The following is a 27011-nucleotide window of genomic DNA, read 5'->3' as shown; positions in this document are numbered from 1 at the left end:
TCTGGCCCAGATCCCTGAGCTCCCCTCCATCCGCCCCACCTGGCTGGCCTGGGCCTTGGCAGAGCCCCCTCACCCCAGAGCTGGCTTCAAAAACGAGTCCTCTTGGTGCCATACGCAGAGGGTTCCCCATTTACCCTGGGCTCCCCTCAACAAGGACGGGACTCCCAGGCCCCACTGAGCCTCTGAAGCTTTGAGGAGTAGTGAGGGGCACCCAACCCAGACTGGGGAGGGCCCAGCCCTCCTGTCCCAGGAGGACAGGCCTCTTCAGGGGCCTCCTCCCAGTTGCTCCTGCATTCATGACGAGTTCAACCCCTGTGAGTTGGGGGGAATTCCTCGACCGCTCCCTGGCCAGGGAGGGGGCCCTCGGGATCCTGAAACACCCCTCCCACCTGCCAGTACCCACCAAGATGGGTCCCTGATTTGCTGTGTGGCCTTAGACCAGTGGCTGCCCTCTCTGGGCCTCACTCCCAGCTGAGACCTACAGACTCAGCCCCTGCCCAGCCCTGCCTGGCACCCGCTCGATCTGGCTGAGCTCCAGAGAACGGCAGGGCTGGGCTCTCACATGCTGAGCCACGTGACTGGCAGCGGCTGGGGGCTCCATCCCACACAGAGGAGAGGGGCTCTGCAGTTCCTCACTGCTACCCTATCTAAATCCTCACAGGCCACCAGTGTGGGCGTGGTCCAGAAGACCTCACCGCCCTCCCAGGTAGGCAGGGAGCTGGCGGGTGGGGGCCGTGATGAGCACCTCCCGGGTGCCAGGTTGGCTCAGAGGCCCCAGGGCCAGGAGCCACGGAGACCCAGGGCACCAGGGAGATGGCAGCAGCGGCAGGCCCAGGAAGGGGTATAGAGGAGGCTCCTCCCCGACACCTGTCACCCTGTCCCCTGCCTGTCCACATCCACAGCAGCTTGCGCATCATCCCTGCAGCGTGCTGGCTCAGACAGGTGTATCCGGGGCGGGCTGGGGGCAGGCAGGGACAGGCTTTGGCACAGCTGCCTGTGCCAAACCTGAGGAGGATCGAGACTACAGGAACCACCAAGGTGACCATGGCATCACGACCACGGTCCTAAGCAGAGAGGGAGGCACTCCTCCTGGGAGGCAGAGGGGACATCCACGATGGGTACAGACCCAGCTCTGGAGCGAGAAGCCCTGCCACACCCCCCCCCATGTTTACATCCTAGCCCTTCTGCCCCCACTTCCTCGTTTGTAAAATGTTAGATCTGGGGGAAGACAGGCTCTATGAATGGGGTGGCCCGTGGGGTGACGTGGAGGGACATAGAAGCACAGGGCGCCGGGAGAGGAGCAGGCACGAGGTGTGGTCCCTGAGATGGTATTTCTAGACTCCAGCCACCTTTGGGTGTGACCTCTTTGTTTTGCAGAAGGGGAAACTGAGTCTTGGGTAGGATGTAGCAGGACGAACCACAGACAAAACTCCTCAGACACTGGATTAAAGAAGAAAGAGGTTTATTCAGCCAGGAGGGTCGGCAGACTTGCATCTTAAGAGCTGAGCTCCCTGAAAAATAAATTCTTGGCCTTTTTAAAGGCTTCCAACTTTAAAGGGTCCACATGAAAGGGTCATGATAAATTGAGCAAGCGTGGGGAAGGTGACTTGCTTGACGAGTCCTCAAACTTCAGCCGTGTGTAAACTGGTCAGCCTCCAGAGTGACCAGAGCAGGGCTGTGGTCCTCAGCAGCAGCTTGGTCTCATCTCAGGATCAGCTGGATTGGATGATCTGCGTCCTGCTGGCTGGTCTACTTGTCCTGAGCTGCCAGTGTTAGCTGACTGTGATGAATCTAAGACACAACACATGCAAGTTTAACAGCAGTGGGAGTGGACAAGATTTTCATACAGGGCCTATCCTATGTGGGTCTTAGAGAAATTAGATTTTACTTTTTAACTTAAACACAGTCACTAGATTTAAAGGGGTGTCAGGCTTATCGGCATTTTTATGTACCTAATTATGAACACTTTGGCAATTCTTAAAGCCTGCATTTGTTTCTTAAGGTTAATTCCCCTAGTTTTTGGAGGTCACCTTTAATTTGACCTATGATGTGGGGATGGCCGACCGAACAAAATCTTATAGGGCAAATACCCAGTTTGTTTGGTGGGGGTGCACCTGACTCGGAGGAGGACCATAGGCAGAAACCTGATTCTATCTTAAATGAATTTCCTGGCAATATTTCTTCAGTAGCTGCTCAAGTGTCTGGTTCACGCATTCCACCTTCTCCTGAACTTTGCAGCCGATAGGCTGTGTGTCTCTTCCATTTGATTTTTGACAGTCCTGTTAAATCTTGCACTATTTTAGCTACAGATGCCGGCCTATTGTCTGACTTTAAAGTTAGAGGCAGTCTACACCTGGGGATAATGTCTTTTAACAGTGCTTTAGTCACTTCTTGTACTTTTTGTGTCCTGGTGGGGAAAGCTTTAACTTATCCTGAAAAGGTGCAAACAAGCACTAGCATGTACCGACAGCCTCCGGCACGGGGCAGTTCTGTAAAGTCTACAAGCAAGTTTTCACAAGGCAGGGCTCCTTCTCCTGTTCCGTTTCCCAGAGGAGGGGTTCGTTTTCTGCCCCTTTTGTAACTCCATCTAGTGGCTTAGCCATCGGTGAGAAACTGGAATCCAGATACGGCCGAATCCTGCCACCTTTAACTTCTAATGTGACCGTGGGCTCCTGGAAGCCTAATGAGAAGGTGCCGGGTCTGTCCTATTCCTCACGTCCTTCAGCTTCTGCCAGCCTGATCAGGTCAGAATTTGGTTCCTCCAAGGTGCGGCAGCCCTTGGCCAATGGCCTCTTTGTCTTGCAGCCTTAGCCATTTCCCTCATTGCCTTCTGAACATTTATCTTTCTAGTTTTCTTTCTTTCTGTATCTGGCACATTAATCTTTCTCTAGCCTTGTCCAGCTCTTGAATCCTTGCCTAACTTGACTTCTTCCATGTCTGCATCTCCATCCATGTCCTCTCACATTGTTAATTTTTTTTTTATAAGAGCTGTTGCCAACACATTGGCTTTTTTTCTTTAAGCCTTGAATTTACTTTCCTTTTTTTTTTTTTTCTGAGTTTTTCTGCTCCTACGTCCAGCTGGCGGGGCCAGGCAACGGCATGGGCCCTGCCCTCATGCACTGCTGTCTGTCTCTCCTATTTCCTTTTGATTTCCTTTTTTTACACTTACTCTTAGTCTTGTTTTTCTTTTGCTCTTCTCCTGGCACCGGTCTTTAGCCTCCCTTTTTTTTTTTTTTTTTAGATGGAGCTGGGCTGGGGAGAGGGATTTAAACTTTGGCGTGCCTAGCCGCCATGCTTGTTGCTTTTGCTCTTTCCCTTTTGTTCCCTGGTCACAGTTAACATACACGTTGGTGGCCACTTTTATAGACTGGGTGGTATTCACGCCTGCAACTTCCGCTTGATGTCACCCTGGGCTTGCCCTACAAATGAAGTAATCACCATATGCTAATGTTCAGCAGCCTCAGAGTTAAACGGGGTGTAAAGCCAGAATGCTTCATAGAGTCTCTTATAAAACTGACTTAGGCTCTTGTCAGTTCCTTGAAGCACTTCTGAAATTTTTCTTTTTTTTAATTATTTTTGAGATGGAATCTCCCTCTGTCGCCAGGTTGGAGTGCAGTGGCTCAATCTCGGCTTACTGCAAGCTCTGCTTCCCGGGTTCACACCATTCTCCTGCCTCAGCCTCCCAAGTAGCTGGGACTACAGGCCCCTGCCACCAGGCCCAGCTAATTTTTTGTATTTTTAGTAGAGACAGGGTTTCACCACATTAGCCAGGATGGTCTTGATCTTCTGACCTCGTGATCCGCCTGCCTTGGCCTCCCAAAGTGCTGGGATTACAGGCGTGAGCCACCACGCCTGGCCCTGAAATTTTTCTTATATTAATGGCTTTCTTTTTACCAACTCTTAGCTTCTGCAGAAGTGCCTCTCGGTACCTCTGCAAACGCTGAAACTGAGTTGCGTTCTCTGGGTCCTTTTTGTCCTTTTTGCCAGAGTTCAGCAGGCCCTTTTCTTTATATAATGCTCCATGCACTTGGAGGGTTAAACAGGCATACCGAGAGTCAGTGTAAATGTTTACAGTCTTACCTTCACTGAGTTCTAAGGCCCGGATTAAAGCAATGAGCTCCGCTTTCTGGGCTGAAGTATTTCCTGGGGCAACAATCTGGCTTTAACGACAGTGTCCAGGGTTACCATCGCATATTCTGCATCTCTCTCCCCTTGTGGGTTGATGAAGCTGCTCTCGTCCACATACAGCTCCCAGTCTGCTGATGCCCAAGACTGGTCCCGGAGGTCAGGTTTGCCAGAGTAAACTGAGTCCAACACCTCTGCACAGTCATGCTTGACGGGACTCTCTGATACCAGGAGCAAGGTGGCGGGTTCAGGGTGTTTCCAGTTTAGTGGTTGAAAAGGGCTGATAGGCCAGGCGCAGTGGCTCACGCCTGCAATCCCAGCACTTTGGGAGGCCAAGGCAGGTGGATCATGAGGTCAGGAGATCGAGACCATCCTGGCTAACACGGTGAAACCCTGTCTCTACTAAAAACACAAAAAATTAGCTGGGCCTGGTGGCAGGCACCTGTAGTCCCAGCTACTTGGGAGGCTGAGGCAGAATGGCCTGAACCCAGGAGGCGGAGCTTGCAGTGAGCAGAGATGGAGCCAATACACTCCAGCCTGAGTGACAGAGCGAGACTCCGTCTCCAAAAAAAAAAAAAAAAAAAATTAGCCAGGCGTGGTGGCGGGCGCCTGTAGTCCCAGCTACTTGGGAGGCTGAGGCAGGAGAATGGAGTGAACCCGGGAGGAGGAGCTTGCAGTGAGCCGAGATCACGCCACTGCACTCCAGCCTGGGTGACAGTGCAAGACTCCATCTCAAAAAGAAAAAAAGAAAAGGGTTGATAGATGAAAGTCTGTTGCCCCTGTCCCCGGACATGGGCCTGGTCATCATAATAGATAGGTCCTCGTGTCTCCCTGAGAGGCATTTACATAGCTTGAGGACGGCCAGATCTGAGACGGCCCCTTGCCTATCTTGACTTCCTTCCCTGGCCTCTCAAGGCTCCGATCCTCCCCTTGGAGGTGAGACCTGGGGCGTGTTAGCTCCTGATTCTCATTTCTGGGAGGGCTGTTGGCCTCGGTAAAGAGGGGTAGGCTGGGGCATATGGAGAAAAAATTTCTGTTACCTCTGGCGGCTCCTACAAAACTGGCTTCTCTTGCTGTTTCTGGGACTCTCCTTTTAACTCTGTGTCTACTGGCGAAACTGCTCTTACTTTCACTTTCAGCTTTTTTTTTTTTTTTTATCTTTTGCAATAAGCTGTTAAACAGGGCTGGATTTATGCTGGTTTTTGTTTATATTATATTTAACTATGAGTTAATATAAAGGAATTGATCTGGGTCCACTGGCTGTCCTCTGACTCTTGTCACCACCTTAAATACATTGCCAATTATTCCCTGTCTATACCTTCCGTCGGCTATCCAACACCAAAAGAGGGCAATTCTAATTCACAGAGAGTTCTCAGCCTCTTTGGGGGAGGACGGGGGTTAACTTAACTCTGTAACCCCCTCCAAAACCTTTCATAACGTGCATTTTAACAGAGTAAGTTTTGGCTGAGCGTGGTGGCTCATGCCTGTAATCCCAGTACTTTGGGAGGCCAAGGCAGGCAGATCATGAGGTCAGAAGATCGAGACCATCCTGGCTAACATGGTGAAACCCCGTCTCTACTACAAATACAAAACTTAGCTGGGTATGTTGGCGGGCGCCTGTAGTCCCAGCTATTCGGGTGGCTGAGGCAGAAGAATGGTGTGAACCTGGGAGGCGGAGCTTGCAGTGAGCAGAGATCATGCCAACACACCCCAGTTAGGGCAATAGAGCGAGACTCTGTCTCTAAAAAACAAAAAACAAACAAACAAAAATAGAGTAAGTTTTGATGTTTTGATGACTTTCCTCTTATTTTTTTTCTTTTTTTGATTTTTTTTTTAACATAGTTCCTAGCGGAGTGGGCTTACTTTGTGTCCGACCTGTTTTTCTCTCAAGACAAAACAACATTCACACTACAAGAAGGAAAGGGTAAAATGTTACTCACTCGTCTAATTCACACGAAATCAAAATCAAAACTAAAACCAAAGTGTTGTTAAAGGCACAGCTGTTCGTCAAGCAATTTAAGCCAAGTCAAAATCAAAACAAAACCCAAAGTGCCAACAAAGGCACACTGTGGGTGGTCAGGCCACGCTTCCACTCAGATGGAGTGGGCAAGTTCCCAAGACCAGTCTTACCGTGTTTCAAATGTCCGGTTCCTTCCCCGTGTTCAGCCACTGCGTTGATCCTCCACGGGGGTCTGCTGTGCGCTGCTCTGACGAGGCATCCTACCAGGGCCAATGCTTACCCCGGAGCGCTCTCAGGATCCGCATGCTCAAGCTGGCTGGAGTCCCCCGCAGGGATGCTCTACAGGGCAGGCATAAGCTGCCTAAGGGGCTGCCTTGAACACCCATTAATCACCTTGCTTCCCGGTCAGGGAACCAAGAAAGGTAGTGGGACGAGTCGCAGACAAAATTCCTCAGACACCAGATTAAAGAAGGAAGAGGTTTATTCAGCCGGGAGCGTCAGCAGACTTGTGTCTTAAGAGCCGAGCTCCCCGAAAAAGAAATTCTCGGCCTTTTTAAAGGCTTCCAACTTTAAGGGGTCCACGTGAAAGGGTCGTGATAAATCGAGCAAGTGTGGGGAATGTGACTAGGGGCTACGTGCATCAGCTAACAGAATGGAAAGTTTTACAATGCTTTTTCATACAATGTCTGGAATTTACAGATAACACAAGTAGTTTAGGTCAGGGGTTGATGTTATTATTATTATTACTTTTTAAAACTACCAGGGCCGGGTGGTGGCGCCAAGGTCTTCTGGCTATTTCTCTTACTTCTGTTTTTTCTAACTTTTTGCTTTCTCTCTTTCCTCCTGTCTTGTAAACCAGGCAAGGCGGTGGGAGGAGGGCAGGAGTAGTAGTGGTCTCCTTCCTTAGGGAGGCATCGAGGGAAGGCTGGGAGTGGGGAAGGCTGGGAGTGGGGAAGGCTGGGAGTGGGGAAGGCTGGGAGTGGGGAAGGCTGGGAGTGGGGAAGGCTGGGAGTGGGGGGCAGAGACTTCCTTACTATTCTGGGCCACAGAATATAACATTCCACTAATATTATAATATAATATACCTGATACAATGATAGTTCCCCTCCCCACACCAGGATTCCCAGGGCCACTGCCCCACTTCTCGTCCTCAGGCTGGCCCTCAGCTCGGAGCTCATCCCTGCTGTGTGGCTCTAGCCTGGCACCCTCTGGGCGTTGACTCCTTCTCTGTGGTCTGGGAGGAGATGTCGAGGCCCCTGAGGGAGGTGGTGGTGAAATCTCGGCTTGCAGCCTCCAGCCCGCCCAGAGCCAGAGTCAGGCATGAGGCCAGGGCAACTCCGCCTCCCGGGGGCTGGCCCTGCATTGGACATTTCTTAACAGCAGGGCTGCCGGGCAGAGTGAGACAGCCAGGAGGAAGGGCAGCTTGGCAGAGCCTCAGGTACAGTATTCCGGGGAGGCTGGGGCTGTAGTGGGCCAGCAGTCAGGGCCAGAGTCCAGCTCAGCAACTGTGGGTTGCAGGCAGCCCAGGCGGGCCTAGCCACAGGCAGCTGCACTCAGGGGCCGCCATGTCCTGGCTGAGCTCATCTGCCTGCCTGCTGGGGGAGAAAGCAGAAGGAGGAGAGGCAGGGCTGGGGAGTGGCAGCGAGGTCCCGGGCACCCCACTGGCTAGCAGGCACCCTTCCGTTGTCCGAGCTGGGCTGCCACCACCTCCTCTTCCTGGGATTCCCGGACACCCTCCAAGGGAACCAAGGGACCAGTTCTGGGCCCAGCTGCCCCAGGAAGGACTGTGCCCTCCTTCCCTGCAGCGGGTCAAGTATCTCTTCCAGCAACAGCTGTTTCCTGGGCACCAGCCTGCATGCCCAGCACTGATGCGGGGACGTGGCGATGAATGACTCTGGGAAAGAATTGTTCTTAGCAATGGACTTTGTCAGGGTCCAAGGAAGGAGTAGCCAGCCAGCCCCGCCCTGCCTGCAGGAGGCCCTTCTCATCCCAGGAACTGTGCCCCAGCAGGGAGCCGGGGCTGCTCAGCCGCTTTGTGGCCCAGGGTTGGGTCGGCCCAAGCCACAAACGTGGGGATGCGCTGGTCCCTGGCTCCCCAAGGACCCCATGGAAGGGAGGGGCTGCCGAGCTTTGGGAGACCTCATGAAAATCCAGCTTAAGGCCATCAAAAGACAAAATGACAACACATTTAGTTATAGATCAAATTGGCTTCTATTCATGATTCGTGAATCTGGGCAGCCTGCATTCTACAAAATGGAATGAGAGTTCCCACCAGGCTGTGGCGGAACGGAGAGTTCGTAAGGCAAGAAGGAGGAAACAGAAAAATAGGAAACACCAAACTACCTAACACTGGGTCACTGCAGACACCCGGTCACTGCAGACGGCTGTTTTCTAAGGGGTAAGGCAGAGGGGACTCCCTGATGACGCCAGCCCAGGTGGACTGGAATCTCCTCCTTCCCGGAGAAATTTGTCTGTTGTTTTGGGTTCTATCTGCTTCCTTAAAGCTTCAGTTTGATGACGTGGTGTTTGGCATAAGTGCCTCCATTTTGGTTCGGTCTTGTCTGTTGGGGCCTAGTACAGGAACTCAGGTCAAACCACAGCCTCTCATCATGTTTGTTGAAGGAAGCTAAACTGCAGGAGATCAGAATCAGAGACCCTGTGGTATTGGGCCTGTGGGTCCCCTGATGCTGACCTGGTGATCCCCGCCTTCTGGCTGCCCTGATGGGGGTCCCCCCAGGCCCTCTACTCACCATGTTCAGTCCCTCTGTCACCACATCACTGTCCCCAGTTGGGTCTCAGGGTGATGTCCGTGTCTCCTCAACACCCACCCTGGATCAAGGTCTCTTCAGGCCCCTCTACAGAGGGGCTGCCCCCAGCCCTCCCCTGTACATCCGTCCTCCGTGGACACTGAGCACTTCTCGGGCTCCCAGTGCTTGAATTCTCCCGACAGTGGTGTGGGGGCTACAGCCAGTGCCCCATTTTACAGACGGGAAAAGTGAATACAAAGAGGTCAAGCAACCTGTCCAAGGTATCCCCACTCACACGTGGTTGCTGCAGTTTGAACCCAGGTCATTGGGCCCCCAGACCACACCGTGCTTACAGGATGCTCTTAGAAGGCCCGTGGTATAGATGAGGAAACTGAGGCAGGAAGAATGAGAGAACGGGCAGAGCCTCTGTTTCCTTGGAATCCAACCCACTTGACGGGCCGGGGTGTGAACGAGCAGAGGGGTCTCTGCCCGGGGATGGTCCCTCAGCAGGACGGTCCCTGCTGTGAGGTTGGGGGCAGCGGCTTGGCCAGCCATTCACTCCCTGTGATATGTCGTCCCCGTTCCTGCCCGCTCTGTTCCCAGAGCCTGTGGGCACCTGCGGCGAGCACCCAGGCTGGCATAGTGCCCAGCGTGCGGGCACCTGAGTATTGCTTTTAGAGGCCTGCGGCCTTGGGGTGAAGTGCCTGGTCCTGCACCGGCCCCCAGGCCAGAGGAAACAGAGCCACTGTCTTCATCACCAAATGATGTGGCAACTCCCCCCCACCCCAGAAGCTGTAGGTCTGGGCCAGATGTGCCTCAACCTGTGATGGGGGGCCATGCCCCAGAGACCCTTGGGCCCATCAGCCCCCGGACCTCAGTGGCTCAGCCCCAGGAGGCAAGAGGTAGGCTTAGACCCCACAACCCAAGCACTGTGGGGAGTGGCAGCAACGGTGAGGAGGGAGGCCAAGGAAATGGAATCCAAACAGCAAGAGACCTCCCCTCACTGGGCACCCCTCCCACAGCCGGCCTGCCAGAGTCCACCCGGCCCTGGGTCTGCTGTCCAGGCCCCAACCCACTGTCCCTTCCCCCAAGGACTTGGCTGCCCGTCCCCAGGGGACTATGAGGGAGGTGGGAGCCGGGGTGGGTAGCCTTCTGCTCCTCTGGATTTGGGTTTTCCAGTGTGAGGAGCTGGGTGGCATCAGGCAAGCTCTAGCCCTCTCTGAGCCTCAGCCTCCATCTCCTTCAGTGGGGTGAACAGCAGCCCCTCAGTAGGCAGCCGTGGTGGTGAAATGAGTAAGGGCAGGCACGGGGATCATACGCAACTTCCTTATGACCTCACACTGTGGGAGAGGCGCCGCGGGGGTGGGCTTGGGGGCCGCCAGCCCAGTGTCTGATTTAGGAGTTCCCTATTCTGTGTGACCACAATGGCTGCCCGGCACCCTCGGTGGGTCACAGGCCCAGGATCCCCCGATCTCAGGAGGAAGGCAGCCTTGGCTTCTCCACTTGCGAGGGTCCTGCCCAGCTCCCTGTCCCCTGCTGGGCACTCCCTGGGGGCCTCAGTCCAGAGTGAGTGACCCGTAGGGGCAATGCCAGGGCTGGTTGCTCTGTGGGAGAGATGTGTCCTGTGGCCCTGGTGAGTTGGTTTCAGTGTTGCTAGGAGGGTTCTGGAATGTTCCATGCAGAACTCCATCCCTCGCAGAGCTCCCGGCCCACAGTCCACCATTCACATTACGTGCCTTGCATTTTTGTGGTTTCTGCAGAGAGTCTTACAAAGGGCGAGAGAGGTGCAGGCGTGGTTTGCCTTTGACCATCGGCAGAAGTCTGAAGGTGAGAGTAGAATGGAGAATGACCCAGGAGAGTGCGGAGTTGGAGGAGATAAATATTTGCAGGCTACTTAGCAGAACACCCAGAGCTGACCTTTGTCGAGTACTTTCTGTGGGCACAACAGCAAACATTTTATGCAGCGTCATGTCATTTAATCCTCACAATGACACCAGGTGCCATTAGCATCCCCATTTCACAGATGAGGAAACAGGCAGAGAAGGTGAGTTACTTGCCCAAGGTCCCACAACCAGTAAGAGGCAGAGCCCGGAGACAGGCCTGATGGTGGCTCGAGAGGCTCATTCTTGGCTCCTGGGTCTCAGTCCTGCTCCCGTGACGGGCCATCGCCTATGGGGACCGTGGTGCCTGTCCTGTGTGCGTGCAGCTGCCCAGCTTCTCCCAGTCAGAGCAGGAAGATGGTGGGTTCAGCCTGCCTGCCCCCGCCCCCCAATCACTCCAGCTGAGGGCTGGCCTGGGTCTCCCGACCAGGTTGTCAGCAGCACAGTGGTCCAGCAGGGCCATCCTGCAGACCGAAGCAGGTCCCACCCTCAAGGTGGCCACTTAATAATCACCCACAGCCTTGTACTCACTGACGCTGGGCCCTGGGCTCAGAACAGACTGTGTGGTCTCATTATCAGCTGGCAGGTGCCATCATCACACCAGTAACATGACAGGCTTCGAGCACTAGTTCTCAAATAAGTAGGAACAGAGGGGCCTGCTCCCAACCTAATGAGGGGGAAATAAGGGGGATGTGGATAGGGTTGGGAGGTGGGTAGAGTGTAACCAGACGTTTATCACATAGCAAAACTCAGAACGGTGGGGAGCAGAGTCAAGGGGCCACTGTGACAGTGGATGGGGGCATAATCTGGGTGGGCTGCCTGGAGGAAGCATCGACCAACCTGCGATCTGGAGGAAAGGGACTCAGAGAGGAAAGGAGGAAAGGGTCCCCACAGGTCCTTGGCACCAGGCCGAGGAACGAGTGCGCCAGAGCGCTCCTTCAATGAACTTCAAGTTTCAAGTAAACAGGCAGGGCTCGGGGGAATGTCTAGGCCCCTACCCTGCCTGCCAGCCCTGGCTGGCACCAGCATGGAGGCAGGAACGCCCTCTCCCACCCCCGATCCTCTCCCCCACAGCTGTTTCCGCCTCCCAGCACCACAGCCCCAGCAGGGCGGACAGCAGGGCCTCCAGGAGGCCCGAGGTGTTGTCCCTCTTCCTGCAGAAGCTCAGGCACAGGGAGAGGAGGCTATTGCCCACCGGCCTGGCCTCCCTGGGCAGTGCCCCCCGGCTGGGGACAGGGAAGGATGGAGAATTCTGTGTCTGGAGTGCTCCAAGGTGGTGGCCATGGTGGCAGTGGGTGGGATACCCCCTCTACTCATTAAGCTCCTGCTTACTCCATTCAGGCTGGCAGGGGTGAGGCCGCCCCGCCTCCAGGAGGGGCATCAGGGCAGGGCAGAGGCCATGGCTTGGGGTTAATTTCTGTGCGGCAGGAAGAAGCGTGGCGCTCTGCCTGCTGCTCACCCTCGGGGGGCTGTGGTGGAACAGCTGTCCCCAAGCCCACATCCAGTCCTTCAGCCGCCTCCAGGTGCATGGCAGAGGGGAGTGGTGCGAGGGGCTTCATGTGTGTCTGGGAGTGTTCACTGTTGGGGGTAAGGGGTCGCAGGCAGCCTCAGTCCCCGTGGGGCATTCTGAGTGGGTCCCTGTGTGTGTGTGAGGTAGAGGTGTCTGCAAGCCCCTGTGGGTGCAGGCAGGTCAGGGGTGCCCAGACCCTGGGGCGGCTGGGTGGTGCCCGCGAAGGAGGGGCAGCCCTGGCCACCCAGTTCATGCCGCCCCATCTGGCAGGATGGACCCCTTTGAGGACACGCTGCGGCGGCTGCGGGAGGCCTTCCACATGGGGCGCACGCGGTCGGCTGAGTTCCGGGCTGCGCAGCTCCGAGGCCTGGGCCGCTTCCTGCACGAAAACAAGCAGCTTCTGCATGACGCGCTGGCCCAGGACCTGCACAAGGTGGGCTGGGGTTGGGGTATGAGAGGGTGCACCAGGGGCAGGGGGGCACGGAGGGCAGCTGGGACAGAGGAGGATGAAGGCAGCTGCGCCCTCCATGAAGGGGAGTTGAAAGCAGCTCCTCCCCTAGGCCAGAGCCGCTCTTGCACATTCATCCAGTCACTCATTTCTGTATTCATGTAGCAACTATTTGCTGAGCACCTACTATGTGCCAGGTACTATGTGCCAGGTACTGTTCTAGGCTCTGGATATACAGCAGAGAATAAAACAAAGTTCCCACACCTACGAAGCTGACCTTCTGTCAGAGACAAAAAAACAGCAAATAAATAATTGCACATCGAGGCCGGGCGCGGTGGCTCACGCCTGTAGTCCCAGCACTTTGGGAGGCCAAGGTGGGCAGATCACTTGAGGCCAGGAGTTCAAGACCAGCTTGACCAACATGGCGAAACCCCGTCTCTGCTAACAATACAAAAATTAGCTGGATGTGGTGGTGGGCGCCTGTCATCCCAGCTACTCAGGAGGTTGAGGCATGAAAATCGCTTGAACCTGGGAGGTGGAGGTTGCAGTGAGCTGAGGTCACATCACTGCACTCCAGCCTGGGCAACACAATGAGACTCTATCTCAAAAATAATAATAATAATAATTACACAGCATGTTGGGTTGAAATATGTGCCCTGGAGACACACCCAGGGTGAAGGGGAGAGAGGGGCCAGGATCAGGGTGCTGTTTTATATGTGGGGGTCAGGGAAGGTTTCTCTGAGAAAGGGGTCTTAGAGCAGAGACATGAAGATGGAGGGGGAGGCTCCCCATGGACGCTGGGGAGATGGCAGCAGGCACAGCATGTGCAAAGGCCCTGAGACAGGAGGTGCTGGGCGTTTCTGCTTGAGGAGCAGCAAGGAGGCCAGCTTGGCTGTGGGGAGTGGGAGAGGAAGAGACAACAAAGACGAGGCCCGGGGCACGGGCCACACTAGCTAGGACCTCACAGGCTATGAGGTCTTGGGCTTCTCTCTGGGTACAGCAGGCATCGTGGCCTCTGTCTGGACCCTGAAGGCCTGGGGCCTTAGCCCCTCCCAATCCCAGTAGCAGCCAAGGCAGAACCCCGAGAAACACACTTCCCCCAACCCCTTACCCATCAGGGCCTGGCCTGCCCCTGCCTCAGGACACCTGCCCCTGCCTCAGGACACCTGCCCCTGCCTCAGGACATCTGTCCCAGGGGCTGCCCCTGGCTCCTATTCTCTGGACAAAATGTCTCCTCCCTTTGCCTTGAAGGCCATAGTGTCCAGATCTTCCCCTAGCCCATTGGGTTCCCTGGGGACAGACTCCCCCGCCACCACTGAGCTTCTGCCACCGGCCACCTACCTGCCTTCATGAGACTTGACCTGACATCTGTCTGGTCCCTTTTCTCCCTTCGGCTCAGATTCTGCCTCCTGCCTTCCCATCCCAGGTGCAGAAGCAGGGCCCTACAAAGGGAGCAGTAGCCCAGAACATTCAACCTGGTCTCTCTCTCTGGCCCTGGTCAGCCCCCTGTCCCCACCCTCAGCAGGCAGCATCTGCCCAGCATCACGTGCACCCTCTCAGTTAACCCCTTGGTGAATCTGGCTGGACAACCACGCACCCAGCGGCCCCCAGACGAGGCTCAGAGAGCGCATTCTTGCCCGAGGGCAAGCAGCCAGGAAGAGCAGAGCCAGAGTTTGAACCTGGCTCAAAATAGCCCAGTCTCCCAAAGTCAGGTCCCAGGTGACCTAGGAGGCATGATGGGCAGGCCACCAGGCTCACGGGGCCAGAGCACAGGCTGTGGGAATGTCCATGTGGAAGGCACCTTCACCGAGCCTCCGTGGCTGGGAGGGGCTGGTGCGCGTGGCGTCTTCCTCCCTCTGGGTGGAAGCCAGCTGTAGCCCTGGCCTTGCCCCTGGTTCGCTGAGTGACCTCAGGCAGGGCATCCCCTTCTCTGGGCTTCGCTGGTCCTCCGGCCCATCCAGCACCCCCTCTGCCCTGACCCGGGAGAGCCCGCACCCCATAACCTCAGGCGCTGCCTCAGGCAGGCAGACAGCCTGGCCCGGTGTCCCTGACCTGTTCTCCAGCGGCCTGCGGCCTGGCTGATTTCTCCTCCCTGGGGGTGCAGAGGGCAGGGCGCACTGGCTAGTCGAGAGCAGGACAATGTCCCTATTGATTCGGACCTCCTCACTCCTGCTTAGAAGCCTGACAGTGGCCCTGGCCCCTGGGCTGTGGGAACTGACAGCATTTACCTAGGGGTGGCTGTGCCTGTGTCCCCTGCAGACCAATCTCCACCCTGCTCTTTGGGAGGCCGAGGTGGGAGGATTGCTTGAGGCCAGGAGTTCAAGACCCACCTGGGCAATATAGCAAGACACTATCTCTGCAAAAAATCAAAAACTAAACTTTTTTTTACATTAAAAATTAAAAAAAAAAAAAACCTAAGTCAGATCCCATCCCTGCTCTTCTCAGGAGTCCCTTGCCCAGCCGCCTGGCCCCCTCACCTTGCCCACTCCTCTTCTTGCTAAACAGGAGCACAGCAAGCTCACAGCCACCTCAGGGCCTTTGCAGCTGCCAGGGCCTCTGCCTACAGTATGCCGCCTCCCAGTACCCACGACTTGCTCCTTCCTTACCTTTAGGTCACTGCTCAAATGTGACCACCGCCTGGAGACCTGTACTGGCCACTTTGTAAAAACAGCACACACACATTGGATGTATACATGTGCACACCTGTGCACAGCCACACGCTCCAGCAGTCTCCACCCCTGCCCTGCTCCGTGCTTTCCCTAGCGCGGCCACATCCTAATGGAGCCGTCAGTGTTCTCACCTTCACATGGACCGACTACCCCCTGCAAGGTCGGCCCCAGGGCAGGGCCCTCCGTTTTGCAGAGACAGCACCTCAGACAGGAAGCACGCACTGAACATGGAGTGAGTGAGTGAACGAATGAAAATGAATGAATGAGTTGTGGAAGCAGGCCCTGCCTGGAGGAGGCTGTACCCTCCTGCTGGCTCTGGGACTCCTGGCCCACCCTGACCCCACCCACTTCCCCGCAGTCGGCCTTCGAGTCGGAGCTGTCCGAGGTTGCCATCAGCCAGGGCGAGATCACCCTGGCCCTGAGGAACCTCCGGGCCTGGATGAAGGACGAGCATGTGCCCAAGAACCTGGTGAGCTGGTCGGGCTGAGGCGGGCAGGGGCTCAGGGGATATTTGCTCCTACAGGGTGGCCCCTCTGGATGGAGCTGGCTGCCAAGGGGTCGGGGTGCTGAGCACTTAATTTCATCCCCGGCTCCCGCCCAGGCCACACAGCTGGACTCCGCCTTCATCCGGAAGGAGCCCTTTGGCCTGGTCCTCATCATTGCGCCCTGGAACTATCCCCTGAACCTGACGCTGGTGCCCCTCGTGGGTGCCCTCGCTGCAGGTGAGAGCTGGGCCTGCCCCTTCCGGCCACCCTTCGCCACTGGGGGTCTCAGGGCCACCCATGGATCCCAGGAGGACATGGGAGAAACGGCCCAAGTGACAAAGAAGACTGTCTGGTCCACCATACCCGGGCTGTGTGGCCCTGGGCCCATCAAGTCACCTTTCTGAACCAGGTTCTGCATCTGAAAGTGGGTGAGGCCGATGCCTGCCCTGCAGGTGTGTGGAGACCAGGAGCGGGCTACACCTCCCCCAGCTCTCTCCCTGCGCTGCCCTGCAGGGAACTGCGTGGTGCTGAAGCCATCAGAGATTAGCAAGAGCATGGAGAAGGTCCTGGCCGAAGTGCTGCCCCGATACCTGGACGAGGTGAGCAGGGCTGCCGGGCAGGTGGAGTGGGAACAGGCAGGGCTCAAGGGCTGGGCAGCCCCTGACATGGAAGGGCCTGTCGGTCAGACCCAAGTCCCCACCTCAATTCTGCCTCTTCTGAGTTGTGTAAACTTGACCAAGTCACCGCCCCTCTCAGCCTCACTTTCCCTCTGAGGAGCAGCGAGGGCAGCCTGTTGCCCAGGGGTCCTGTGTCTGCCTCCACCTGGCCCTGGCATCAGTCCCTCCAGCGCCAGCCAGACTCCAAGCTGGGCCTGCCAATGCCAGGCAACCTTGGGGAGCTCCCTGCTCCCCACTTTGCCTCCACCCAACCCTCCTAGAGCCCTGGCTGGGTCAGGCCAGGCGGGACGGAGGCAGGGCAGGGTCCAGGCAGGGCGGGCTCCTCCCTGGGCTCTCGGAGCTGGGGTCCCAGAGGGAGCCTCGCCTATCGCGCCTTGCAGAGCTGCTTTGCCGTGGTGCTGGGGGGGCCCCAGGAGACGGGGCAGCTGCTGGAGCACAGGTTCGACTACATCTTCTTCACAGGTGAGGCCGGGACGAGGGTCGGGCCAGGCTGGGGTTGGGGAGGACAGCCCCATGCTCAGGGGTCCTGTCCCTAAATCTGGGAGTCCACAAGAAAGACTGAATTCTCCTCTCTCTCTGGACCAGGCTGGGAGCAGTCCTGGATCCCCAGACCCCTTAGGAAGGGATGGAGTCCTACGTCCAGGGCCAGCCCACCGTGCCAACCACAGCCTCAGGAACCATAGCCTCTGCCCCCACTGCCCCCAGACCCTCATACGTGACCCCACTGCCCCCAGGCTCTTAGACACCACCCTACTGGTGCCCACAGCCCTCTCTGCAGGCAGATGAGGGACTAGGCCTCAGCGTCCTGCCCAGGGTCACCCTCGTGACCAGGATGGGGACAGGCTGGAATGTGCATACAAGCCCTTGGTGAAATCCATGCCAGAGGTCACTCCTTTTTTTTTTGAGACAGAGCCTTGCTCTGTCACCCAGGCAGTGGCACAATCTTGGCACAATCTTGGCTCAGTGCAACCCCTGCGCCTCCCGGGTTCAAGTGATGCTTATGCCTCAGCTTCCCAAGTAGCTGGGATGACAGGCATGTACCACCACGCCCGGCTAATGTTTTGTATTTTTAGTAAAGACAGGATCTCACTATGTTGCCCAGGCTGGTCTCGAACTCTTGGCCTCAACCAGTCCTCCTGCCTTGGCCTCCTAAATTGCAGGGATCACAGGCATGAGCCACCACAAAAACCCAGCCTCGAGTTTTTGAGCTAGTGAGGGGCAGAGGGAGGGGGAGGAAGACAGTGGTGCTGGCAGGCGAGTCTGTGCCTTGCAGGTCGAGGCAGTCATGGGGATGGGCCCGGCAGGATTGACCAGGCCACCTCCCAGCAAAGACAGGAGGAGGCCCGGAAGGAAGCACAGAGCCCAGGAAGCACTGTGCCCAGGACGGGGCAGGGGTGAAAGTAGAGAAGGGACAGTGGCTCCTGCTGGCTTTAATCCTTGACCACAAGGGGGAGAAATGCCAGGGCCATCCCCACAGACACAGCAGCGTGGTCGGCGAGTCAGGTCTGGGGAGGGGCCTTGAGGCCCAGACAGGGCTAGGGCAGAGAAGGCTGAGTGCATGGGGAGACTGCTGGGCTCTCAGAGGCCAGCACAGAGGAGAGGTGAGGCCGAGCCAGGCAGGACATGGGGACGCCTGCATCAGCCTGGGCCAGGCCACCTCAAGGGTCAGAAAAAAAGGGCTGGGCACGTGGCAGAACTTCCAGGTTTAGGTTTAGAGAAGAGAGACCTGAATGCCACAGACAGAGCTGGACTCCAGCCTTGGCTGAACAGGGATCCCTGAAGTTTCCAAAGGAGATGGGTAGGGAGGGGTTCCATGCAGCATTTTGCAAAGAGTCCCCTGCAGGGTAAGCCAGGGTCAGAAGCAGAGGCGGGAGGAGCCAAGGGGTTTGGCTCAGGAGGGGGACCCTGGGGGCCAATAGCGGCCATGCACCATTCCCTCCTGAGACTCTGTGCTTAGGGGCTGGTCCTGGTGAAGGATGAGCAGGGCCCTGGGCTGCAGGGTGGCAGTGAGGAACAAGGAAAGGCCAGGCGTTGGAGCCTGCTGACTCCAACACCTCTCCAGGGAGGAGCGGGGCCCGGGGCTGGGCCATCCCGCCTGGCCCAGGTCACTGAACGGCCACTCTGGTTTCCTTCCACACCCAGGGAGCCCTCGTGTGGGCAAGATTGTCATGACTGCTGCCGCCAAGCACCTGACACCTGTCACCCTGGAGCTGGGGGGCAAGAACCCCTGCTACGTGGACGACAACTGCGACCCCCAGACCGTGGCCAACCGCGTGGCCTGGTTCCGCTACTTCAACGCCGGCCAGACCTGCGTGGCCCCCGACTACGTCCTGTGCAGCCCCGAGATGCAGGAGAGGCTGCTGCCCGCCCTGCAGAGCACCATCACCCGTTTCTATGGCGACGACCCCCAGAGCTCCCCAAACCTGGGCCGCATCATCAACCAGAAACAGTTCCAGCGGCTGCGGGCACTGCTGGGCTGTGGCCACGTGGCCATTGGGGGCCAGAGTGATGAGAGCGATCGCTACATCGGTGAGTCCTGCTGCCCCTACCACAGCCCACCTGGGCCAAGACCCCTCCTCACGGGAGGGCCCACGGCTGGGCCACGAGTCTGGACCCGCACCTGAAAGCCGGCCCCACTGTCAGAGCCCGGTCTTGAGCCACAGCTCCAGTGCCGTGACTCCGTCTCTGTGCTTCCGAGCCTGTGGCCCCACAAGGCCAAACTCTGGTCCCTCAGCCCTGGATTCACTGAGTTCGGATCCCAGGGCTCCAGGGCCCAGCGTGCTAAGATGAACTCCCATCCCACCACCGGCTGTCCTGAAAGGCCACAACCTCAGATTCTCCGAGCCCACGATCCCCAGGTTCTAAACTCTAATGGCCCCGTCCTGAGCCCCCCAGTCTCCTGGGCCGTACGGCTCAGCAGCTCACAGGACACTGTGGCTCCAACATTCTGGGATGCTGTTGCCTCATGAACCCTAAGGTTCTAAGAATCCCATCACCCCTGACTGTGAGACCAAGTTCAGGGGATTCTCTGCGCCCCACAGGCCCTGAGCAGGCTGGGGAAGACCTAGGGTCCCTTCTTGGGGGCTGTGGGGAGACTTTCTTCCCTAAACACTCCGAAGCCTGAAGCCGTGGGAAGTCAGACCTTAGGATCCTGGCCTGGAGCCCTGGCCCGTGGCCCTGTCCCCATCTCTACCCCCACTCCTGGGGGTGGTCCTGACTGTGGCTCTGGGGCTGAGCGGTCTCTGGTGCCCGGCAGCCCCCACAGTGCTGGTGGACGTGCAGGAGACGGAGCCGGTGATGCAGGAGGAGATCTTCGGGCCCATCCTGCCCATCGTGAACGTGCGGAGCGTGGACGAGGCCATCGAGTTCATCAACAGGCGGGAGAAGCCCCTGGCCCTGTACGCCTTCTCCAACAGCAGCCAGGTGGGGGTGCGGCCGGGCTGGGCAGGGTCAGGAACCCGCAGTGGGCAGTGCAAATGGTGGCAGCAGAGGGGCCACCAAAATCCAGTGGCTTCAGGACTTTGGAATGGTGGTCCTCTTGGCTCTGTCTCTGCCCACTCCTAGAAGCAGCTGAGCCTCACCCACCCCAACCCTGTCCCCAGTCCGGGCCCCACTCTTCTAGGCCTTCTGTGGGTGGCTTCCCAGGGTCTTCTCTAGGGCCCAGTGTTTCTTCTAGGTCAGCCCCTGCCTTTGTTCTTCCTTACACATTAGAGCCTGGTGGCCACGTGACCCCTCATGCCTGGCTCTGAAGGCACAGGCAACATGTCAGGGATGACCCAAAGGTGCAGGTCCGAGAATGAGCCCTGATCCCCCACCCCTGCTCAAGCTGCAGAGGCAGCCTGGGAGGCCCAAGGGTGGAGCCCTCAGATTAAAAAACACCAGGAGGTACCAGCAGTCCCTACCCACCCTCCCCATCCCTCAGCCGGTTCCTTGATTCCCTCCACTCGAACTTTTTTTTTTTTTTTTTTTGTGATGGGGTCTCACTGTATTGCCCAGCTTGGAGTGCAGTAGCACAATCTCGGCTCACTGCAACCTCTGCCTCCTGAGTTCAAGCGATTCTCCTGCCTCAGCCTCCTGTGTAGCTGGGGTAACAGGTGTGTGCCACTATGCCCGGCTAACTTTTTGTATTTTTAGTAGAAATGGGGTTTCTCCACATTGGCCAGGCTAGTCTTCAACTGCTGACCTCAGATGATCCACCTGCCTTGGCCTCCCAAAATGCTGGGATTACAGGCATGAGCCACCGTGCCCGGCCACTTGAACTTTTTTAAAAATAAACTTTGTATTGGGAAATACTTTTAGATTTACAGAAAAGTTGCCAAAATGGTACAGAGAGTTCCCATGGACCCCACACCTAACCTTCCCCATTTAATGGTGCTTTGATGGGTCAAAACTAAAAAAGTGATGGTAGGGCTGGGCACAGTGGCTCACACCTGTAATCCCAGCACTTTGGGAGGCCGAGGTGGGAGGATTGCTTGAGACCAGCCCTGGCAATATAGCAAAACCCCGTCTCTATGAAACATTTTTTAAGATTAGTTGCGAATAGTGGGCCACACCTGTAGTGCCAGCTGCTCAGGAGGCTGAGGTGGAAGGATCTCCTAACCAAAAAAAAAAAAAAATTGTGACAGCAGTGCCTTACTATTAACTATACTCCAGACTTTATTTGAATTTTGCCAGTTTTGCCACTGACATCCTCTTTCGGCCCCAGGATCCACGCCAGTGTCCCTCCTTGCATTAATAAGCCTCTCAGCTTGAGGAGTGCTGGGCAAGTCTGTAGAACATCTCCAGCCTCAGCTCCTCTGGTGTATTTCTCATGATTAAAGAAGGGTTACCGGTTTTAGGAGAGAATCCCACAGAGGTGAACCTGCCTCTTACACCACATCAGGGGCACCTGAGATGCACACGTGGCTAGTGAGGGGGAACCTTCACTACCGGGTTAGGGCGGTATCTGCCAGGGTCTCCCTGGGAAGTTACTATTGTTTGTTTCTCTTTTATTCGGAAGCAAGTCTCTAAGGCTACCCCACCCTCACCAGGTGGGGGTAATTAAGCTCTATGCTGGTCTATCATGTTGTTAGTTATTATCTAGTTATTTTACACATTCTTTTCTTATTCCATTTGTGGTTTGGTGGAATTCTGTTGTATTGCCATTTGATAGCTTTCTCTTCCTCCTTCGTATGATTGTTTTATAGGGCCTGCGAGTTTTGTATTTTTGTGTGTATTATGGCAAATATCAACTTGTTTTCATGTTAAGATTCCTTTGAGCATTTCTTGCAGGACTGATGTAGTAGTGATAAACTCCCCCAGCCTTTGCTTGTGCGGGAAAGGCTTTATTTCTTCTTCATCTATGCAGCGTAGTCTTAGCTGGATACGGTGTTCTTGGCTAGCGGCAGTATCTACATCTATTTCCTGGAATTCTGTAAGAAAGATTCATCTCTTGAATTGTTTATTTGGGTCAGTATGGACTCAGGTATATTTATTTGACTCCAGGGGCTGTAATCCAAGGTCGTGTGGTTTGTCTGAGGCTCCGGCTCGGAAGCCCATGTAAGGTGTTCCAGCCTCTTGGGTTGTGACCACCTCCTTCCCCTCTGGTGCTACAAGCAGTTCCAGGCTCATCTTGTATCTTCCCTGCTCCAACTCCAGAAGTAGCCATTCCTCCAAGGAGCCCCGCTTCATCTGGATACTTTTACCTTTAGAAAACTCCACAGAGGCTTTTTGGCAGTGGAGTCATCTGGCTTCAAACTTTTCTGACCACCCAGCACTGCTCCCAGGACACACAGTCACACCTAAGACACAAATCACGCACAAGGTGGCTTGCCCATACTACTTGGGACGCCCTCTGCTGCCTTCTGCTCCATCTCCTCCATCTGCTGCCACTGCCACTGTGGGTAATGCTGGTCTCTGAATCCACTGGGGGGAGTCCACTTTCCCCACATCAGACAAGCCCTGACCCAGCTGTGATCAGAGGTTCATGGTGATTGCAACTAAATATAGTGAAGTTTTTGTGCAGCAAAAATTTAGTGTCTACCAATCCTTTTTTCTTTTCAGTCTTCAAATAAGCCTACAGATTGAGGAAGAAGGTCCTTTATTAAGTCAAGCAACGGCCACGCTTCTGTTTCTAAAGTGCAAATCTGACCACATCATTATGTCTTCATGTCTCTGTGCTCACACCACACAGCCCTTCAGCCGCCACTCTGGCTAGGGTGCCCTCTTTACCTGAACAACTTCTGTCCCTCCCAGTTCCTCCACTCAGCAGGCACATGACACCCCTCCCCTAGGGTGCCTCCCTGCTGTCCAGCACTGCACTGCTGCCACTGCACCCTCCATGTCCCCAGGCAACACTGGGTTTCCTGCCCCTACCCCCAGGCCTAAGAGTCTTTGCCCCCAGCACGGACCACACATGAGCAGATGTCCAGGAAGCATGTTCCAAGTTGGAAGCTCCACGAGGGGCTGCTACACAACCCCTTGCCCCACCTGTACCATCACAGGCCCTTCAGCTGACATGGTGGCCTCAGACCCTTTCTGAGGCAAGATCAGTGTCACAGAGTCCAGCATGGAACAGGCTCTGGGTCCTGAGGATCCTGCTGGGGCTCAAGGCGGCCTCACACACATCCTGTTCTCTCCCAGGTGGTCAAGCGGGTGCTGACCCAGACCAGCAGCGGGGGCTTCTGTGGGAACGACGGCTTCATGCACATGACCCTGGCCAGCCTGCCTTTTGGAGGAGTGGGTAGGTGCCTGCTACCCTGCCCTTCTGTGACCATTTGGTCAAACTGCAATAGTGTTACCTGCATACCTTCCTGCCAAAGCACCCCAGCCCCACCTCAGTGCAGAGGGACAGGCAAGGAGGCCTCACCCCAGAACCTGCATACTGCTCCCCACCCCAGAGGGTCTGAGTCCAACCTGGGCAACATAGTGAGACCCCGTACCAAAAAAATAAAAAGTCTGCAGTGGAACCTTCTAGACCATCTCTGCACGGACACACAGTTTAGTGAATGTTTTAAAATACCACACAACCATGATCACACTGCCCACTGCGCTGCTATCTGCTCTTCTCCCCAACTGCACGACCTGGCGGCGCCCCTCAGCAGCAATGGCGCCGGTGTCCTTTACTCCAGGGCGGCCGATCCTCTAACCCCGTCCCCCGTCCAGCTCTCAGTACCACACCTCCCCACCCTGAGAGACCCAGATGAGTGTCAATCCTCCACCCCCCAGAGCAGCCCCGATGCCACTGCAGAGTCCTGGCCTCTGAGTCAGGAAGCCTCAGAGATGGTCCCAGCAACACGCCTGTGGCCCAGGTGGCGCCTCCCCTTTCTGAGTCCACTTCCTCCTCAGTGAACAGTAGGCCCCAGGCAGGTGACAGGCAGCCCTGCCACCCATCCACACTCAGCACCAGAGTGAACGATGGCAGGGCCAGGCAAGCTGCCTCAGGTGGGTCCACGCCCTTCCTGGAGGGCAGCCAGGGCCACAACAGTGCCTGTGCCGCTGTCCTGGCTCGGCTCGAGTTTGGGTGGCTGCCCCTGACTCCACCTAGCTGCCTCCTCAGCCCCAGCCTCCTCAACCCGCCTCCCCTGCCCTGGAGGAGAGCTGGGGCTGTCTGTGGGCACATCTGACCCTGCTGCTCCCTCAGGAAAGCCTCCCCCAGCTCCCAGGCCCCCGAGCCAGCCCTTCCTGGTGGCCATGGCCACAGCCCGGCTTCCCCACCTGCTGCTCCCACAGCCTGAGCTCTGCCCAGCTCCTTAACACACCACGTGGCACCCACCTCTAAGGCTCCCCAAGCCTGGGTCCCTCTTGCCCCCACCCACCCTCTTCCTCTCATTAACTGCATATCCCTGGAGCTCACTCACTGCAGGAAGCCCCCCCAGCCAACCCCACACCACCTAGGCTGTGCCCTGGCCGCCCTGGCCTGGGGCCTCGTCTACCTCCTGACCTAGACGCTGAGGAGAGCTCACTGCACACAGCACCTACTGGGTCCAGGTTTCTCAACATCCCCTCAATTCCCACCACAACCCTAGGAGGGAGGTACCCTTGTCACCCCACAGCAGAGGAGACTGAAGCACAGTCCAAAGTGACACAGATTGTTTGCAGCAGGGCCAGGGTTTAACCCCAGGCAGTCTGACTCTGGAATCCATGCCCTTGACCAGTCTGCCTATCTTGCCTGGCACCTGGTACCCCCAAGGTTTACTGAGCTGGTGCCAAGCTCGGGGCTACCCACAGTGCCTCATGATCAGCCCACTAGACAGATGGAGAAACTGAGGCTCAGAGGGGTGAAGTAGCCCGTCTAGGCCCCACTCTCTGTGACTGGGAGACCCCCAGGGCCTGACCACCAGTGTTCTGTGCCACTGTACAGGTGCCAGCGGGATGGGCCAGTACCACGGCAAGTTCTCCTTCGACACCTTCTCCCACCATCGCGCCTGCCTCCTGCGCAGACCGGGGATGGAGAAGCTGAATGCCCTCCGCTACCCGCCGCATTCGCCGCGCCGCCTGAGGGTGCTGCTGGTGGCCATGGAGGCCCGAGGCTGCAGCTGCACACTGCTATGAGCCCTTCCCCAGGCCCAGGCCCGAGACCACCATGACGGCTGTCGCCTGCAGCTGGTGGAGAGGAGGAAAAGGATTGCCAAGGCTCCAGGGCACTCCTCAAAGCAGCGCCTGCCTCCTCCCTCCTGGGTCTTCCCTCTCCCTGCCTCAGCCTCCTCCCTCAGCCACTCCCAACTATGAGAGCCGAGGCAGGAGGCATGGGAAACAGTGCAGTGACCTGCCCCCACACCAACCACCCATGTTCAGGAGAAGAGGACAGACATGGCGCCTCTAAGCCACCCGTCTCCTGTGGAGCGGGTGGCCAAGGGGCCCTGGCATCTGACTCAGGCCACACCATGGAATCACTGCATCCAAGGCCATCCCTGCCCTCTGAGTCTGTTTCCCCATTTGTTCAGTGGAGAGAATTAACCAAGTCCCACTTTTGAACAAGTTGATGATTCTGAAACCGGCCCAATTTCCTAAGAAGCCGGATGCTTGAGAAACCTACATTTGGACAATGACAGGCAGCTCCTACAGCCTGCGGGCCACCTCCTCTTCCTTGGCTCCTGCTTTCTTTTCAGACGATATCAACCTACAACATTAGTCAGGGAGGGGGACAGGGATGGACCTGAGTTTCGTCTCCTGTCTCTCTGGCTGATGTCACCTGAATAAAGCGTTCTTCCCTGGCAATACTTGTATCTCGGTGATTTGCTTTCTGTGCAGCTAGCAACAGGACTCTGGACCAAGTCCCTGGCGTTGGGTAACAATTCTGTAATGATGCAGGATTTCCTCAATCCATGCAGGAATCCACGCAGGAATCGCCTGGCGAAGGCCCGGGGTCAGGTGTGGGCCACCATCCCGAGACCTCCCTTCTCTCCAGGGCCAGCCCCTCTCCTCTGAGCACCTGCTGACCAGCCCAAAGCCCTCTCCACTCCTCAGCCTGAACTCCCCCAGAGTCTCCCTGTGGCCCACAAATCCTTTGGAGGCTCAGGCATCTGCATGCAAATCCCAAACCACTGTCCCCTTTGCACACACTGAGCCTTCCCTTGTCCTCGTCCTGGTCTACCGTGCATGTCCTCCCTCTGCATGGGCATGGGACATGCCCTCTGTCTCCTTCCCTTCCTGGCCTGCCCAACTCCTACCCACTCTCAGGGCAGACCCTCCCAACACACACACATACAGGCAGCCTGGGGGCATCCACGGGTCCCTCTACCACAGCATTCCCGGGGACGGGCCTGGTGTGGTGGCTCACAACTGTAATCCCAGCACTTTGTGAGGCCGAGACAGGAGGATCGCCTGAGTCCAGGAGTTCCAGACCAGCCTGGGCAACACGGCGAGACCCCGTCTCTACAAAAAATACAAAAATTAGCCAGGCCTGGTGGTGGCAGGTGTCTGTGGTCCCAGTTGCTCGGGAGGCTGAGATGGGAGGATCACCCGAGCCTAGGAGGTCGAGGCTGCAGTGAGCCGAGATCGGACCATTGCATTCCAGCCTAAGCCACAGAGCCAGACTGTCTTCAAAAAAAGAATTCGCGGGGAGGAAACACAGGCTGGTTGAGTACGGGAGTCACACGGATCAGGTGGATCAGGCGGCCGCACACCGAAGCTCTATGGCCCGGGAACGTTACTAAATACTCCCATGCCTCAGTTTCCCGCCTTAACGTGATAACACGTTACTGTAGTTTCTCCACACAGGGCTGCTGTAAGGATTAAAGGAGGCCGCGTGGGTAGAGCATCTCGTCGCCATTACCGTCATCACACGCCCCCCACCCAGACTCGATGGACCCCGTCTCTGCACCCAGGGCGACCGCAAACGCTTTCTAAACCACGCCCCGGATGTCCCGCCTCCGGCGACTCGGAAGTCTTCATTTATTGGCCTCCCCAAACCAACATGGCGGCCCCCTACAAACTTCAAGCGCCGCTCTGTTCTAGCCAATCAAAAGAAAGTATTTCTGAATCCCGCCTCTTTCAGCAGCCTTATTGGCCAATCAGACCACACCATGGA

General features: G+C 56.6%; 1 protein-coding gene and 1 long non-coding RNA gene across 12 annotated transcripts; one reads left to right on the top strand and one right to left on the bottom strand.

Moving 5' to 3' along the window:
- The first annotated feature begins 576 nt into the window (after nt 1–576).
- On the top strand, nt 577–25699 carry ALDH3B1 (aldehyde dehydrogenase 3 family member B1). 11 transcript variants are annotated; one of them, XM_065527893.2, is made up of 12 exons: nt 7480–7523; nt 9622–9734; nt 10593–10659; nt 12493–12655; nt 15698–15808; nt 15941–16061; nt 16338–16423; nt 16882–16963; nt 18644–19030; nt 19758–19924; nt 23123–23222; nt 24843–25699. In XM_065527893.2, exons 4-12 carry the CDS (start codon nt 12494–12496, stop codon nt 25031–25033), a joined length of 1407 nt encoding a protein of 468 aa, XP_065383965.1. In that variant the 5' UTR covers nt 7480–7523; nt 9622–9734; nt 10593–10659; nt 12493; the 3' UTR covers nt 25034–25699. The 11 variants fall into 11 exon arrangements, with proteins under 11 accessions (XP_065383966.1, XP_065383967.1, XP_073869145.1 ...); XM_045372248.3 differs by lacking the exon at nt 9622–9734 and adding an exon at nt 8324–8483; XM_065527894.2 differs by lacking the exons at nt 7480–7523; nt 9622–9734 and adding an exon at nt 577–706.
- LOC123568811 (uncharacterized) lies at nt 21478–26828 on the bottom strand. The gene is made up of 2 exons (XR_006692367.3): nt 26757–26828; nt 21478–22556 (listed from the first exon to the last, which is right to left on the bottom strand). It is a non-coding gene; the product is annotated as an uncharacterized lncRNA (long non-coding RNA).
- Between the last annotated feature and the right edge of the window lie 183 nt (nt 26829–27011).

Source organism: Macaca fascicularis, chromosome 14 (genome assembly GCF_037993035.2).
Source record: "Macaca fascicularis isolate 582-1 chromosome 14, T2T-MFA8v1.1".
Lineage (NCBI taxonomy): Eukaryota > Metazoa > Chordata > Mammalia > Primates > Cercopithecidae > Macaca > Macaca fascicularis.
This window is presented reverse-complemented; position numbering and strand designations above follow the sequence as displayed.